The sequence below is a fragment of the Solea senegalensis genome, linkage group LG18 (genome assembly GCF_019176455.1).
Source record: "Solea senegalensis isolate Sse05_10M linkage group LG18, IFAPA_SoseM_1, whole genome shotgun sequence".
Taxonomy (NCBI): Eukaryota; Metazoa; Chordata; class Actinopteri; order Pleuronectiformes; family Soleidae; genus Solea; species Solea senegalensis.
Window position 1 is genome coordinate 10,042,736 of NC_058041.1, and position 18,810 is coordinate 10,061,545.

Sequence of the window (18,810 nt, forward strand, 5' to 3'; positions counted from 1 at the left end):
AAAAGAGGCAATGCAGAAAGGAATCTTCATAAAATGGCTTTATATCATGTTAAATAAGTGAACATGAATGGTACAAACATAACAAACCCATGTGCCATCAACATTTTGTCCTTGCCAGGCTGCCGTCAACCAGAAAGCCTACAATACACCATTGTAGAAATTATTTTCATCTTTAAAAAGAGAGAGATTTCTTACATTAAAAAAAAAAAAATCATTCATACAAATGTGGATCGTGGATTTCATTCCAATTAATTAGGGCAAATATTTGGACTGTAATCATCTGCACACTGAAAACACTGAGACGTTAGAAGATTGAGATAAAAAAATAAAACATTTCACAAAATGTGTGTCCTGTTTCTGAATTAGTGAAAAGATCATTTATAATTCAGTATAAAAATATTTCCGAACACAGCATTTGTGTTCTTCACATTGTGTGTTAAGCATGTAAGATTAGTCGAGCGTCTGAACGGTTTAAAATAAACAATCACAACATTCAACTCTTCGTAGAAGGGAGGTGACTTCCTGAATGTGTGCTAGGAAGATTGTGTGTGTGTGTGTGTGTGTGTGTGTGTGTGTTACAGCTGAGCTTCACTGATGATGTACGTCGCTCCCAGGCTCCCAACATGGCAGTCAGAGGGTCCCTATCAATCACAAGAGTTGTGTTATTTATCAACAGTTTCATGGGTTCAATTCTCATTTCTGTAGATTTTTATGGAATTACATTTGTGCCAATATTTTCAACACTTCTCACTAATATTTTTGAATGATTAAATCGATATTTTATGTGCTTCTTAAAAAGTGTCGTTTGAAAATATTGACACAAATCTAATTCCATAGATTTGAGTACAATCTGTTTAATTCAGCAAAAGCAATGACTTGTAAAGTGAATTATATGTTTTTATATCTATTCTATCACTGTAAACAAGAATACATATGTCAGAAAGAATGTTTCTTTAAAGTAAATAATGTCTTATGGTGACTTGTGTGTAGTTTTCTTCAAGGTTTAAAACTAGTTATTAAAAATAGTTGTTATTTTTCCTTTAGTGGAGGAAAAAGTAAACACAAAACTCTACATTACAGGTCCATATACCTGTAAAAATAAGACTTTAGTTGAAGTATTATTAACTTCGTAGGTTTTTAAATATCTCCCATTACTTCTAATTCAATGAATCAATACTATGTCATTCAGGTTGAGCTACTTTAAATTAGGTTTTAACACAGTATGAGGATGCAGAGAAGATAAATGATGTTTTGTTGGACTTTCCTTTGCTTGTTTTTTGTAAACAAATTGATAACTTTACATCTTTTGATATCAAACTGTTACTTGAATGAAAAGGGAGACCCCGTCTTCTCATACAAATCTGTACATTCAAAATAAACGGTATAACAAAAAAGACCTCTTTACACAAATACTATCACAATCCAGCGACACTCATGTGTTTCTTATCATTATCATTACATCAGGTGCAAAGGGTTGATTGTGTGCACATAATTCAGTGTGATTGTGAGACAGTGACACAGAACAGGCAGGTAAGAGAGTGAGGGGGTGAAGAGGAGGAGGAGGAGGAGGAGAGTGTGCAGCAGGTGTAGTGATCATCAGTGTCGCTCTGTGCTCCTACCTTTCAGTGCCTGTGTGTTCAGCTAAGATTTGTAGAGATTTGTTTAGTTGTTGTTGTAGAAAGCAGAAAGTAGGATTTATTGATCAGATCTGAGAAGCAGGAGTCCGTGGCTTGGAGAGTAATGATGTGGCTCCGTAGTCTTGTCCCGACATCTGCCCCTCCTACCAAAACAACAGCTGCGGATCACTTCTTATTCAGAGTTCATGGAGGTGTGTCTCCAGTCTGGGGTGAAGTTCGACACACTCTGAGCTGACGGGCAGTGCTTTTATTTCCTCTGTGAATGATTTTGTCTGCGTTTTATAGATGATTAAGGTCATAAGTCGCGAATGTTATCGTAAAATCAACAGGTCATCGCGTGGGGAAATAAGGTTATTTGCTTTGTAAGTAGGCTGATATCTTGTTTCCTGGGCTTCACTTTTCAAACCATATACTGTTTTAATGTACAGTCAATGGTGGGGATTAAACAAATGGATTCATTAATGAGCAGATTGACATTTGAAATAGCCACTCGAGCAGTAATTCCACTCTTTATGCTAAGCTAAGTGTCGCTCCTGTTGCTCCATATCGCCGTATTTTAACGGACGGACAAAGAAGCGTTAAATATCTTGTCATTTTAAGTCTCCATATGCCCGTTTCTAAAAAAAACCCTGCAAAACATGATTATAGGCTAGTTGTGCAGAATGTGACTAATTTCCTGAGCATCGTCACTGACTTCACCGCACAGTTTGGAGACACACTGTGTGGCATCACTGATTTCATCACAGATTTCCTCCACAGTCCTGTCACCTTCTTCAGGCAGCACTGCCTCACTTGTTTTTAAATCCATTCAGACACTTTCCTGATAGAATGGTGGTTAAAACTATTCACTTAAAACAATCATACCAGTAAGTTTACACTGGACAAATTTAATATAACTTAAGCCTTTTTAGAGTCATCATTCCTGCTTATGACATGACCTCGAGCAGGTGAGTGTCGTCTGAACGAATCTAAAAACAGCAGAAGATGACAGACGAGACAGACGTGCAGCACCAGGACACGTTCCAACAATATGCAGGACAGCTCAAGACAACATCAGCAGCTGACACATTATGGAGCAAAGAGCGAGATATTTCTGAAGCAGCATGTGATCTTGACCGATTCCTCCCCAGCAAACGAAAACACAGGCCATTTTCACAGCTGCAGCACAACATTTCCACTCATCTCAGCAGGAAAAGTGCAGATTTCAACATTGTTTGAGTGATTTGCTCGACTGAGGATGACCAAGGAATTCAATCTTTCTCCTATACTTTATTTTTATGCGTGGTTTGTTATCACTTACTGCCGCTGCTTTGGCCAGGTGATTTGCATTCTGTCTCCGTAGCTCAGACTTGATTAACCCTGCAGAGAAAAGAAGAAGTGTGGCTACAGTGAGATGACGACACAGCTATCTCTAGTTTCACAAAGAAAGACGAGGACAACGATATGACACAAGATCCCGAAAACTAGCACACAAACAAAAACATGAAGCATTAATAGCATCTTAACAGAGCTACAACTAACGATTACTTTCATAATCGATTAATCTGTCAATTAATTGATGAATCGTTTGGTCCATAAAATGTCAGAAAACCTTAAAAAATGTTGACCGGCGTTCGTCAAACCTGGAAATGATGATGTTCTCAAATGTTTTATCCGCAAACCAAAATGATGAACTTTTGATGATTTCTTTGTTATCCAGAGCAAAGACATGAAGAAAATAGTCACATTTAAGAAGCTTAAACAATCGGAAATCTTGTTTTAATCATGAAAAAAAAAGCTTAAAACCGATTAATCGATTATCAAAATAGTTGTCGATTAATTTAATAATCGATTAATTGTTTCAGGTCTACATCTTAACTCCAAACTCTATATTACACAATTAATTATCTATTTAAACAGAAAGTGTTGCAAAGTTATAACCTTGTGCAACTTCATGTACAAATGTATAGCACAAATCAAAAATGTAGGATTTCGATACCAATTTTAAATAAAGCCAACGCAATGACCAAAGCACAAGATTCCCCTCGTGTCTGAAAAAAGAATGCTAAGTAACTTAAAAAAAGGCTGTTGACCTCTGAGAGCAGAGAACGCTTCCAGTATTTATCCAGTGTGCACAAAGTTTAGCGCTCCAGTGGCTAATACACTTTTACAGTTACACATTGCTCATAAACCCCTCAATGGACCATGCAAAAAACACCTAAGTAGCTTTTTATTGACTGAGGGTCAAGTGAAGCATGAGGTCATACCTGAAAAATAATCGCCACCGTACACATAATGGTTTGCAGCATTTCTAACAGGACGTTCATGATCATCCAAGTCATGAAAAAGTTTCCATTACTCAAGTCAATGGACAACAAACTGTTTACTGCTCCCTCCACTTAAGTGTTTTTCAAGAATCTTTGGCACAGAGCTTTGTTAATGAAAAACATTCTCTTTCGAGTGGAGGAGAAGATGGAAACAGAAGACTGTCTGCGGCTCCACTCTCAAACACATTTCTGTTTTTACTGATCCTTCACAAGGAAATTACCGAATTTCTATGATCTTTAAAATGTGGACTGCTGTTTCTGCCACGTGGCTCGTCTATAAGCTACGACAGCCGACCCAACGATAAGTGCGACAATCAAAACACAAAGCATGTGTCATCATGCTGGAGAGACTCCAGCTGTTTATTATTACTTCCAGCTTCGAAGAATCCTGCAGCCTCACAACTGAAACGTCACAAACTAAAGACACTTTCGCGCAGATGTGTGTGCGACATGAATCTGCACAATCTCACAAGGTCTTACCTGTCATGATTGTGCCGATTAGAAGGAAGACACAAAGGAAGATGTTTCCTGCCAGTGTGCCAAAGCTGTCGATGATCTTGCCCTGGCAGATGGTGAATATAATCCCGAACACCTGCACATGTGGGAACACGCAGCGGTCAGGATCGGAGCGTTGAAAAATCCGCCCCATTAAAGTGGCAATCATATCTCCAGGAGGCCCCGTTTAACGAGTGTTTTTGTGAGGACTGCGAGGTTTTACATAACATTACGTCTTTAATGATCACAGTAGTGTTTGATCTGTCTCATGTTGTAAAGTTTTGTGAGTATTTCTGTTGTAAGAAATATGAAATACTCACTTTTTATGTGTAACAATTAACATCAGAGCTGACCCGCTTGCTCCAAAGCCTCGTAAACATCAACCGAGTTGAGTGCATCACAGCTCTCTCATCTTACATTTAAAATGACGGAGTTAACAAGCTGAAAGGGGGCACAGCGCCACCTAGAACTTGTATTGTGGGATAAGGACATTGTTGCACCTGATGATAAAATCCCTCAGATTAAACAACATACTGGAACGGGAGAGAACCTTTTTGACCCAGTGTTGTCTTTTGAAAATCACTCCCAACAACTCGTGAGAAACTGCTTCTTCCATCTGAGGAACGTTGCCAAATCTCTGGTGTCAAAGGCCGAACTTGAAATCACTACCCATGCTTTTGTTTCTTCTTGTTTAGACGACTGTAACGACATTTTTATTTGTTTTAATAAGCGAGAGCTTGACCGTCTTCAGGCAGTTCAGAACGCTGCTGCGCAGCTTTTAATCAAGCGATCACATCAGTGGTTACCTCGTTCATTTTCGAGTATGTTTTAAAATCCTGGTCCTTGCTTTTAGAGCTTTTCATGGACAAGCTCCCTCTTACACCTGCCCACACCCTGAGGTCTTCAGGTCAGAGGCTGTTAGATGTTCCCCACACAAACTGTAGGACCAGCTTTTCAGGCAGTGGCAGTGCAGGCTTTTGGTTAGACAAGGGTTTTTATGGCTTTGAATCTGTGGGTTTTTGTGTCTATGTTTTTATCCATTGTATTTTATTATATTGTAAAGCACATTGTGTTTTTTGTTTTTTTATCTGCAAAAGGTTCTATATAAATAAACTTTTTTTGTACTTATATGGCTCCAATTACACTGTATAATCGAGCTACAACCGTAGAATGACTTACATGGTACATTCTGACTGATACAACAGGGAAGGTCAAACATTTCATTCATTCACACATATTACACTTACATTATATACTACTTGCACTACTGCATCAATCACTGTACATTACTGATTATAGTTGTATATATCCCCAGTAACACTCTGCACCACGGCACATACTTTATATCTACATTTACAGCCCACTGTATATACCTCGCAGACATTCATGCACACACACATATACTATATAATCTTTAATCCGTTACCTCGTAGCTGTGTCATATGCAACGACAATAAAGCTCAATCAAATCTAATCTGAAAAAGATAACACAGATTGTCGTTCGGGCATTTTATGACAAAATGATATTGATAATGACGCGTGGCGTAACGGGGACGTACCTGTGCTGAACAGTTGAGGAGTCCGGACGAGGTTCCCTCTGACTCAGGGAACGTGAGCTCGACTGCAAACTCAAAGCCCAGTGGGAGGTAGCCAGTCATGAAGAACCTGGAGACACACACACACACACACACACACACACACACACAGTTCACAAAGAATCATAATATCATAGTTATAACGTTCATGCCATGTAATTATAATAAGGCGTTTTCTCGCTCTTGGCATTGTGACTCTGATCATTTGGATGTGTTATTTTAACTAAAGCAATAACTGCTCTTTTTTTCTGCCCTCGACTCAAACGCCTGTTATTCATTTGATTCAATTACAGCCTGCATTTTGCATTTCTGTGGCTGCAGGATTACAAACCCTTTCGCAGTTAGAAAAGCTTTAGTGTAAAGGTGTGTGGTTGTACAAGAACAGGTTTCACAATGACATGGTCACTTTCACACTTCAAAGCAACAGACTGCCTCTCCACTCATGTGACAAGTGAAACTCTGTCACAAGTGTGTGTGTGAGACACGGTGACAGCAGGAGTCAGTGTGTTCCCTTACACCAGGGGTCTGCAACCTCCAGTATCAGAAGAGTCATTTTCACCTCTCCAAACAAATAGAATTCACTTGGAGCAGCAAGACCCATTAAATGCACCATGTATAAAGTTTTCTGAAGAAATAGAATTACTAAAGTGTGTTGCATTTGGGTTAGGGTTAGAAATATAAACATGGAAAATGTTGACAAAGGAAAACACACGCAAAAACACAGCCGACACGTGTTGGCCTCTTTTGAAATAAAACACAGAACTACGTAGACGTATTTATGTCCTTCCATTACTTGTGGGAAATTGATGAAACAAAAAAGTGACCCACTTTGGAATAAATAAAACAGTGTTTAGATGTTATGTAGCTCATGCTTGAGAAAACCTGTTGGCATAATTATGTGGATCCAAACGTGCACTTCTTCACGAACACACAACTTCATGGCTCAAACAGGTCTGTTGAGTCTGGGGAGGTTTTTAAATATCGCTTTTGATATAGACATAGGATGTGATGTGTATTCTCAATTGACAAAATATTAATAAGGAGGTGTGCACTTTGAGAGCCACAGGTTGCAGAGCCCTACCATATACATTTCTTTTACATTCATGCGTCTTCTGTTTACGAATATGCTCCATTAATGGGATCATATAAAGCAGCAAATGTTATGATTTTTCATTCTTAGGAAGCTCTGAAATGAGGGGAATCAAAAAAACAATAGGACAATGGTTGTATAAACTAGAGAAAAAGGGCAAGGTAATGCTAAGGTGAGGGTAACAAAGCTAAAGCAACATGATCCACAACACAGCTCTTTAGTTGTTTTGAAAGGCTATCTGGAGCCTCACTGAGTCTCCATTGACAAATACAAATCTTGTTTTCTGCTTTACAAGTCGCATGAGTCTTGAACACTTGTCTGGCAGGACATGCATGTGAGCAGGCACGGTTGTATGATGTAGGTGTGCCTTCACAGAAAGTGCAAGTCCAATCTGTAAAACCAATCTGGTGCTGCCGCAGAGTTGATTTCATAAACAGAGATGAGAGGTGAATAGTAATGCTATCGTTCTTCCAAATCATATAAAATGTTTCTGTTTTGATGCACTTACAAGCAGACTAAGTGGTGAACTGTGACGATACATGGATTAGTTTGATCACTTTAACTAAATTCACTGTTGAAGATATTTCTTCACAAATGTGATCTCTATACGTGCTTTTCATAGGGGAGCCGGTACAAAGGCAAATGCTTATCTTGGGTCCTGCGGTGTGTATGTGAATGCATAGAAGCCAAAGTTGACTGCTGAATAAATACGGTGTAAATTATTGCTGCAAATGTCAACAGACATATTGCACTTTGAGAAAATAACAGACCTCCCTGCGTGAGAAAAGGATTGCACAATGTTTACTGCAGGAATATTACTTCTCATATGTAAAAAGACACTCACTGTGGAGGAGACCGTGTTGTATTTTTGTATGAAATCATTTTGAATAGAGCGTCTCACAAAAAAAAAAAGGGAGAATAAAGAGACGAAATTTACCCCAGAGCACCAGCGGTGATGAAGACGACCCAAAGGTGTCCCAAACTGAGTGTAGCAGCAAAGATGATCATCCCCACTAGAGACATGAAGTAGACTAAAAGTGTCGTCTGCCTGGAAAACACAGCACAAAGTTCAATAATTATCATTATTATCAGGATGAATTCATGTGGCGTTCACTATGAAATGTTTGATCACAAGCAGTTCTAACTTTTAGCACAACTACTGGTACAGATTCCAGCTTGTTGCCACCAAAATGTAACAATTCCTTCCTTGGGCCATAATCTACATCGCTTTAAGACTTCATCCAAATCCAGCCTTTACATTTTGATTTATGCTGCTCAGAGACAGACAGACAAACACCTAATAAAAAAGAAAACACAGAAGGATGCAGTCAAAAAATTCAAATACCTTTGCAGATATTTTATGAGGAAAACATGCAATTAAACAGAGTGGATAAAACCAAAGTGTTTTGATGATGTTAGAGAAACATTTACAGAGAAAATAGGGAAGACACTCACAAAAATACACTTTTTAAATAAATTATATGGACAATAACATATGGATATGTTCCTTTGTGTATTGTCTCATTTGCATCTTTACTCTTGTAAGTTCACTGCTGTCATTAAGCAGCCAGAGGGCTCAGGAACCAGAAGTAATTGTTGGAGCAGCACGAGACAGTTGGACAAACAGAGACACAGTCCGAGACATATAGACACTAAAAGAAAAAAAAGAAAGAAGAGGAACTGTTTCCTACATTTGCCTTACTTGTAGGTTTTAGTTCTGTCCAACCAAATGCCGCAGATCAGAGAGCCAGTCATCCCTGCGATGATAATGGTCAGGCCAATCCTCCCAGCATTCACCTCTTCCCCCTGAAAGGTCAAGACGGAGGTCAGTGACCCGATGATCTTACATACCAAGGAAAGGCACGGCAGTTTACATTTCACACAGGGAGAGCTGGGGGTGTGAACACTCTACAAGAATTCATTGTCAGGTCAATCCTTTCTGCACACATCTTATTAATGGTCAGTAAAATGTAATTAAATACTTTACACAAACAAAGCCGACAGCCAAGGTGTGTCATAGAGTGGCATAATCTTTCCTTCAAAAAACGTTCAATCATTAGTAACTGTAAATATGAGTTAAAACAACTAGATTAAAAAAACTATATGTAAGGAATTAAGTGCATTAAGGAAACGTGTTAAATTGAAATGCAGGCTTCAATGACAATAGTACAGCGAGTATATTTTATAATTCCTTGTGGAGTCGTCTTTCAGTTTGCACTGGATTGGATTCTCAAATTACCCGACAACCTGTGAGAGTCTCGAGTCTGAGGAGAGAGGACAACGCTCCCAAATATCTGCAGTTTTACATCATTGTACATATATGCCCTTTAATAATACAGTAAATCTGTGTGACCATGTCCAAAAAATTTTTTATTTACGGGTCAAACTCCAAACTTTTACTACTGTGTCATCCACATTATTTTGATTTATAGACATTAAAACTATAAATACAAGCTGCTCCAGCTTTTCATGTCATGCAATGTCAACAAGGTGACGTGCAACGTGGGTTTAAGGTGACGTGAGTGACAAAAAGTAAATACAGTGGCAGCACTGAAACCAATTGTGTGTACTTACAGGGTAATGTGCAATGATCATGCGGTTCAGCAGCGTGCCAACAGCATAGAAACACCCGACGTTCAGACCTGTCGGGTGAATAAAACAAAACAAAGGAACAAAATGGAGCTGTGGAAGTATTTGCTCTTCACTTGTGTCTCAGGGACCCAACCAAGCTAATTTGTAAAACAAGCTTTCATACACATCATTTATGAAAGCTGTGTGCCTGCAAGACACAGTGTGACAATCAGGTGACTCTGACCTGACAAACTCAAAGGCAACAGTGAAGGACAGTGACACTCGCTCTAATTATAGTCCGTCATGTTCATTGTGTTGTCTGAAATAACGCCATGAGGTCATAGGAAATTGCTCACAGCTGTTGAACAGAGTAACCGGGAAACACCTGAGAAAGGTTTCCATCCATCCCAGAGTGATTCACGTCATAAAATGTTTTACCTTTGAGAAACTCAGATCAAATCCATTTGTTAAACATTGTCTGACCATAAAGAAACTTTGGACCCAGATGAGACACTCGCTCGCAACCACTTTTGTTGCTTCAATAATTAACGATTTATGTAAGTGATGAGCACTTATATGAGATCTAAAGATATGTCTTGTGTTGTTAAACTTTAAAGGGGATGTGTTAAGGATTTCCAGGGATGTTAGTGGTGGTTTTACATGTATGATTTCAGCCAAAGAATCACTGACTGCATGGTAGGACAAATCATTTGTGTCGGACTATTCAACACAACAGCAACTGTGAGCGGCAACAGCGACTATACAACTATGAAATAGCAGATTTTATGCTATGAGTGGTGATGACTAACCGTAAGTGATGATGAGGAGGATGAAGGGCCTGTTGCACAGCAGCCTCCGGATGGAGGCCATGTACGAGTACTGCTCTGATGGGATGCTACGAGCTATGGCTTGGGCCTGAGTTGGAGGAAGTTCAGGTCGCTCCTGGAAGACTGACATGTACAGAGACAAACAAAAGTGTTAAACACGAATACAATCCGTGACAAAATAAAGATTCAGCCATGTCTATTTTTTGGGTTGTATAACTAACCACTGTTCAAACCTACAGGGCTGAAATTAACACTAAAGTCGACATTGTACTTTGTTTTTTCCAGGACACAAAAAGGACACATATTGCTAAAATAAAAAGGTGCAACCAAAATTATACAACTGTTCCAACTGACACACAAGATGATAAAAAATAACAACACATGGTAGTGATACAGTACAAACCTCTGTTTTACTTAAAAGTTGGAGACACAGAAAGAGACTCGGGAGATTGGAGAAGCTAAGACAATAGACGCTCAATGTTTTGACAAAACAAACAGGGCTATAAACCTTTTTTTGTTTTCCACTGCAGCAAATGTGAGACATGTGTATTTTGTGTAAAGCCCTCTTCTAAACAGCTGCACATATTCACAGCACAACAGGACACATTCACACGAACACATTTTTGTCAGCCAAGTCTCCCCAAAAAATTTTGCCGTTTCATTTTTAAGCAAACCACATAAAAATGTTGCATGTTTCAGTTCTGCGGATCAAAGATATGTGAAGTTCATCATGTCAACATCATGTCATCATGTCAGCATTTACAAAATGACTGCTAAAAAGAATCAACCGCAGATGGTCCGCAAACATCGATCTACACAGACAAATGTGAACAAGCGTCCGAGTCCAAGTCCGAGTCCGCATCGACTCATTGACTGCACACTTTCCAGTCCAGTCAGTGGCACGCTCTTGTTTTGGTGAAAGAGACAACCAATTCATTGAGATGGTCCAGTGGTGTACATGTACAGCTCAGTGCTAAAAAAAAAACCCCAAAGCACTTACAAGAGAAGGTGAACTCCAAAGAGAAATCTCCCTTGTTGTGCGAGTGGAACTACGAGCATGTTCACACATGGGGATATACAATAAGGTTCTCTTAAACAGGGTCATGGTGACATGTTGGTATCGTTGAAAGTTGGTGGGACATCTTGGTGTGTTTTAATACTATAATGTTCTTATCCTAGCAAAACACAGGTGCCTTTTCTAGCTCAAACTAATCTAATTCTACCTCCATTTGGTCTTCATGAATAAAAACAATGGAACATTATTTGTAGACCTCTGTTAATAAATACTATCAGACCTGACAGTGGCAGTATATCTGCAACCCTGTAGGAGTCATGAATTAGAGTTACAGTTAGTAGTTTAATTTTTTCCATGTGTTGATTGTAACTTGATTGTCCGTTTTTTTCCATTAATAAAAAGGTTAAACTTATTTTGAAGTCTCTGTAAATGATTTTTGTCCCTACAAACCCTTCAAACCCTCTTGCTTTACTAGTGCAATGTTCCTGTCCCCTCTTTGTGTCGGTTTATAACTAATGACTTCCTGTGTGCAGCACAGGAATGTTGCCGTGTGACACCAGATCTGGACACCCCTATACTGAGGAACACAGAGTCGTGCGTAGCTGACTGATGCTGTTTTAATTCTATATTTAAGTGAAGCACTTCGGTTTTCATTTTCCTTTAACACACACGCTAATTCTTCTCATTCATTCAACCAAAATAATTCCTACCTTCTCGCTGCAGACGGTTTCTGTAAATTCTTTCAGAGGCAGGCAGGCAGCAGCTAAACTTCGCACGTCTTTTTTACACACACAGTTTATGCAAATCTGTGAATCTTTGGGACTTTGTCTGTCCTGCTGACTCACAGGACTGTTGCGGGACCACAGATGGCCCAGCCAGCAGGACAACCCTCACACATGGCATCTTGCATGTATGTGTGAGGGTGTGCTGTGTCTAAGTAAATGTGTCATGTCATATCATGGAACAACTGCGGCCAGCTGGTGCAAATTCTCTTGCTGGAGTAAGCAAGAGTGGCACAAGTCACGAGCCTCCGTCCATACCACCAGTCACATGACCCGAAGGTGGAGGACAGTGCGTGTCTTGTTGCATAGAAAAGCTTTGTCTCCAGAAAAATGTCTTGTCAGTGAATTACATTATCTTTATGCGTAAGGCCTATCTTTTAAGTGTGCAGCAGTTTGTTTAAATGAACAGTTTGCTTAAATTAACTCAGTAAATCCAAACATAAGGGGTTTTAATTAAGATTAAAAGAAGAATGTTAACGTAAAAGGATGAAAGATGAATGCAAGGGAATAAAATAGGAAATATCAAACTTCTAAAACACCAATACCTATGGCTTGATTTTACTTAAGGAACCATTATCAAACGACTATTGTGCAATTCTGTGTTATTGCACCTCTTTAGTTCCCTAAAACTCATTAAAATGAAAACACTGAGGGGGGAAAACCCCATACGCCAAAATAACAATATACACATAGAACACAATGTATAAAATATAGATAATTTATACTTTGTTTTCTTGCTTAGATGTTCATACCACCCTAATGTTCAGTCTGCGTGAATGTTGTGCATGGTACGACTATGGAATTCCTTCACAAGTCTCCTTTTGTGCCTCAAAATGCTTGCGAGTGCCTCCACCCACCCTCCTTTTAAGACTGAAGCCAGCGCTCTACAAGGTTCTACATCTACTGTAGTCTGACTCACTGCTTGTTTTTAAACTGACATTTTCCAGGCAAAACTAGTATCACTTCTTGCGTGCTAAATCTGTTTCTAAAATGTAAACTGAGATAATATTTTAGGAAGCAATCAAACCGAAAGAAAAAGTGAACAAAACTGTGACTTGACATGAGCAAGTCACATCACTTCCTTGTCTCAGTAAATGCTGCGTCCTCTTGTCACCATAGGTGCTTCATTCCACATTATGTACAAAAGATTAGTAATCTTAGTAAAGCACTTTGGGCCTATTCCCGTCACATTTCTCCTGAAATTACTTGTAGCACAATAGTACGTTTCTTGTCTCCCCTAGAGGAAAGGTTTTTTGTTTTTTTTTGTCTCAATTTCCCTATTGTAAAGTGACATTTGATATGCTCCATTATTACCTTACCAAAGACAACAAGGATGAAGAGCAGCGTTGCTACTCCTGCTGTGATGTAGAACATAATGCTGATGTGGTGAGCCAGCTCGTCAACGTCGTCCACATTAGGCACGAGAATCGGAGGCACGAGGAACCCGATGGCGATACCCAGCTGTGAGACACACACACACACACACACACACACACACAAATATCATAAGTTTAAGACAGACCTGAAGTGACTGGAGCCAAGCTGCTGTTTTTAAAAGCAATGTGAAATCACAGGGGCTTGAAGAAAACACTGTTTTTATCTCCACTGTTTCACTCCCACAGAAATTCTACCTTACACATACCAAGTGAACGGAAACACACCGTAGCTATTTAGAAGCTATTTTTACTTGCTTAGACATGTTTTACATTGATTAAATGTTAATCGTTTACCACTCGTCCTTCACAACTATATAACTTTTTAAAACATTAGTCCAATATCATATTACCTCACAATCTGACTCATTCAAAAGATAATTTGGACTGCATATATTTTACATTTAAACCGGTGACCAGACAACGAGAAGGTGTCACCAAACAGTTAACATAATTTCTCTGGCCCCTCACACACAGACACTATAAGTCCTATGTGACTCTGGCATCCAGTGTTGCCCTGCACGATCTACAGACAGTTTAAGCGTCTCTATAAGTCACGAGCTGCAGAAGTAGAAAGGAAAAGATAATAAGTTATTGGACAGTCAGACAAACCTGGTTCCCCAGAACTCCTATGGAACAGGCAGTGGAAACCTCTTTCTCTCCAAACCACACTGAGGCAATATAAGAAGGAATACCGAGCACAAACACTGTGGCTACTGAGCACACAAACTGGCCAAAGAAGGTGACTGCGAACGAACTGGGATCTGCACTGCCAATTTTTATCCAAGCGCCAATGCAGTTAAAGGCTGAACCAACGAGGACGACATCCCGGATGCCCCTGTTGTCCAGTAGCCACAAGACCGGCAGAATAAGTGGTATGTAGGTGAGCAGATATATCACAGACAACCAGTCTATGGCCATGGAGTCTACATTGTAAAAGCGCATGAAAATGTTGCTAATGATGCCATACTGGAGCCACACGAAGCTATTGCTGCCGGAGACGGCACTGAAGAGGAACAGCATGAACCAACGCCGATGGTAAAGTTTGGTCTTCAGCGTTGGTGCCAGAGGTACGCGGTCACCTCGCACAGCCACAACGTCTAACTGTGCACCAATAGAGATGGGTCTGCCTAAAGGTCCTGGACTCCACTGCAGCGAAGAAAAGCCAGGAGCAGGATTCTTTGCAGCCTTGGACCGTGGCCATTCTTCACCACCAGGTCCAGAATTGGCCTGATTGGCTTTCAAAGTATTGTTCCCTGGCATTGCAACTGTCCTACGGCACAACAGGGACCGGGAATGTGAGAGGTAAGAGGTCTGAAAGTGCCACAGCTTGTGTCCCAACAGTTTGCTGTCCTGTGTGCAAACTGGTCTCAGCTCAGCGCATGTGCTGGACTTGAGACTTCTTCACCACATGTCCGCATATTTGCAAACCTCCAGTCTTGTCATGTGATGGTAATGGAGATAATTGTCCAGTTCGACACTAACCACTCCCACCAACTCAGACCATGTACTATTGCCTCAGTTAAAGCCCACATAGACCGGAAGCTCCAATTAACGCTGCGTTTGTGTGTGTGTATCTGCGTCATTACCTCGTTTATGAAACCCTAAAGTTTCAGAACAACAGTTCAGCCACTGCTGAGAAAATAGTGTTGTATTGTTTTCCTGGGCTCTGCGAAGCGGATCAGCACTTCCTTAATTTGATGTTGTCATCAGAAATCCTCACCACTCCTTTCACCACCATAGCGCCTCCTGGTGCGGCACTAGTCCTGGCACATCCGTTTGCGTACATTCAACCGCAGAAGAAGAAGAACTACTCTCGTTGTAGCTGCTGAGATGCAGAGCATCCACCGTGCCAGAGGGGGAGCTGTGTATCTGAGAGCTGGCCTATCTATTACGTCACTTCCAGGTACCTGGCCAATCACAGAACAGTAGGAAAGCTCTCGTTGTCTGGCCAATCACAACACAGTCCACGTTCTGGGGGTGTGGTTTTGGTCTGAAACAGCGTGGCTGACCAGAGAGTCAGTGAGGAGATATTTTGATCGGCTCGTTTGCAGCGATTAGGAGGTTTTTAATCATGAAAACAAGTTAATATATGTAAGTAGACCTCCATAACTAATATATATGTGTGATACAAGCATTTAATGATCTCACACAACTAAAACTAGTTTTAGTTTTCACTGTTTATAGGACAGTCGGTACAAATGAGATTCTATTCCTCCATGTTATTTCTTAGTTTATGTAATTATACATTATATTATCAGTTACCTGCTACCCCAGCTATTGTTAAACCCACAAAATTAACAGACAGTGAAGACTTAAGACTAATCATTGCCTAGAAGGAAGTGTTCTGATGAAACGCAACGATATGAAGTCTGGACGCTTCAAGATAATAACAAACAGTTTGCTTTTGTGCCTGTTAGTAAGAACCCTGTGTCCAACAGTTCAGACAGTAGTGTAAAGGTATTAGGTACACGCATGAGTATTTGATTATTTAAATATTTGCTTGATTATAAAAAGTCTATCATTACTAATAAAAACAATTCTTTCTACTTCAACATTGTGCTCGTAAAGCAAGATGGCTGCAAACAGATTGGAGTATGATTGAAAACATAAAGAAGCGTGTGTGCTAAACACTGCAGGCCAGGGAGAAAGGGAAAGGCAAAAAGATTTGCCTTAAAAACTCGAAAAGCGATATCTCTGCTCGGCTGTGATTCATTCACTGGCGCTCGTAAAATATTCTCGCTCACAGAATTTGCGCACACGTACACATTGCTTCGTCTCTAATATCGGATCATCACAATAATAAGAGCTAAAAGAGTCACAGAAAGTTACACGCTGCAGCTTTAAGCTGACTCAAATGTTTGTTCAAAAACCTTCAGTGTGCCATCTGAAATTGTTGCTCATGTGGATTTCACAACATGCTGCTGCTGCTGCAACTAATTCAGACACAGATGGATTTTGAGTGTGTGGATATTTCTTTCTGAAAGTAAAACAAGCATCACAGTGATTGGATTTTGGTTTTCTGTCACAGTCACAGACCAGAATGTTTTGTTCATGAAAAAATGCACACTTTTTTCATCTTTGATCTGTCTCAGTAAATAAAATCCATTAATTCATTCTTAAACGCACCAGAACAAACATACGTGGAATATCTGGTGGTATATTTGGTAGGATTTGTTCTTGCATGAAGGTTTCTCATGTAGCACAGACATAAACTATACAACTACACCGACATCAGCACGCTCAAACTAAGGCACAACTTTTATTATTTCAAATGTACTGTATATTTTGTCTATTCTTTAACTCTGTCCTGACTACTATAATATCGGTTTCTCATCAGTGGTTCTTTGTCTGGAACTCTTTCTGTGACTACTTCTACTGTCATGGTCAAGTATCAGTATGAACCACCAGGACAGGACGGGGGAGGAGGTTTCCACCGAGAGCATCCATCACCCACATGAATAATAAATGCTTTGAGTTCACATAACTATACTGGGCGTGTATGCTGCGTGTTTCTCTAAGTACATAACTTTGTTGTTGTATATTAGTGTGAGCTTATGAGCAGTGACAGTGCTATATTACTGTAATGTTGTATCCGTTTTCACTGTGTGTTGATCCCACTCATTCTTAATTGGTGCCCTGCGGTCACCCAAGGAGTGCGTAATTACGCAAGCGTGCCAAACATAAGTGTGGGAATATCCCGCTCATTCGTGTGCAGTGAAGCCAAAACACAAGCCCACACTTTAAATCAGTGATGAAGTAGGTAAAGCACTATCTTGACCTGTAGCTTATAGTATCTGAAGAGAGGACAGTGTGTGTGTCTCACATAGTGTTTACCTGGTTCCCGAAGACTCCGATGGAGCAGGCGGTGGACACTTCCTGTGAACCGAACCACACCGACGCGATTGTCGACGGCATCCCGAGGATGAACACCTGCGCCAGGGAGCAGCAGAACTGTCCCAGGAAGGTGACGGCGAACAGGTGTGGTTTGACGCTGGCCACTTTGATCCACGTTCCGGCGCAGTTGAGCGCGGTGGCGACGAGCGCGACGATCCGCAGTCCTTTCTTGTCCAGCAGCCAGGTGACCGGGAATATGAAGGGGATGTACGTGAGCATGTAGATCATAGACATCCAGTCTATGGTGAAGGCGTCTACGTTGTAGAACTTCATGAAGATGTTGCTGATGATGCCGTACTGTATCCATTGGAAGGAGTTGCTCAGTGAGTAGCAGCTGAACAGGAGGACGATCATCCAGCGCCGCTTGTACAGGCGCGTGATCTGCGGCGCCTCATGACCGCTTTTCTCAACGATTAAGTCCTCGTGCTGCACCGCGTCTCCCGCCTCCGGAGGTGCATGGTTCGCCGCGTCCGCTTTCGTCTCGCACCCGTTCACTTTAGTGTCTACTACTACCTCTTCCTCCGTCATATTAAACTGTCCTCTTCAGTGTCCTCATGGAGTAAAGTTTACGTCGTAACTACTGCACCTTAAAAACTACGTGTGGCTGAAAAGAAAATCGCCTCGACACGTATGTAGTGACCAGGCAACGCTTCCTGAAAGACAACAAACAACTTACAACTTCATGTTTTTCAGCTAATAAAAACGCAGACGTGCTGTTTAAACACGACATAAATATACATATACAAACAGTCAAAGTATATGTTAAAGTGAGCACAGTTCCTCTCCCGGGATGAAGATAGTTTCGAGTCGAACAGCCGGGACAGTTTGAACGTAAAATAGTTACACGTAAAATAGAGAATGAATGTGTTACTCTTCAGGGAAGAGGAACTTGAATTTACCGAGTTGACACGTGTAGAGTGTCTGCTGTAAGTGACCCTCCACCCGGACCTGAAAAACCCCTGTGGTGTTTTGAAATAAGTCGGTCAGACTCATGTCAGGTTCTGGGCGGAGTTTCACTAACAGCCCCTGAACTGAAGTGCCTGTAAAACTTGTTCATGTGACTCAGTTACACACACAAACACACGAATGTGCATCAATTCATTCTCATTTCCCGTCGAGTATCTCCCACATGTTGACAACTTTATCCTGAATAAACACAACA

General features: G+C 40.5%; 1 protein-coding gene across 2 annotated transcripts; it reads right to left on the reverse strand.

Annotated features, from left to right (window-relative positions):
* Positions 1-23: 23 nt before the first annotated feature.
* Positions 24-18,645, reverse strand: LOC122759107 (feline leukemia virus subgroup C receptor-related protein 2-like). Of its 2 annotated transcripts, XR_006358233.1 has the most exons (11): positions 17,589-18,644; positions 13,638-13,779; positions 10,504-10,644; positions 9,698-9,765; positions 8,826-8,929; positions 8,061-8,171; positions 5,998-6,103; positions 4,424-4,535; positions 2,938-2,996; positions 1,620-1,780; positions 24-641 (listed from the first exon to the last, which is right to left on the reverse strand). XR_006358233.1 is itself a non-coding variant. In XM_044013661.1 (10 exons), the coding sequence occupies exons 1-10, from the start codon at positions 18,174-18,176 to the stop codon at positions 576-578; spliced, it is 1,497 nt and encodes a 498-aa protein (XP_043869596.1). In that variant the 5' UTR covers positions 18,177-18,645; the 3' UTR covers positions 24-575. The 2 variants fall into 2 exon arrangements, 1 of the variants encoding a protein (XP_043869596.1); XM_044013661.1 differs by lacking the exon at positions 1,620-1,780 and having other exon boundaries at positions 17,589-18,645.
* Positions 18,646-18,810: the final 165 nt, after the last annotated feature.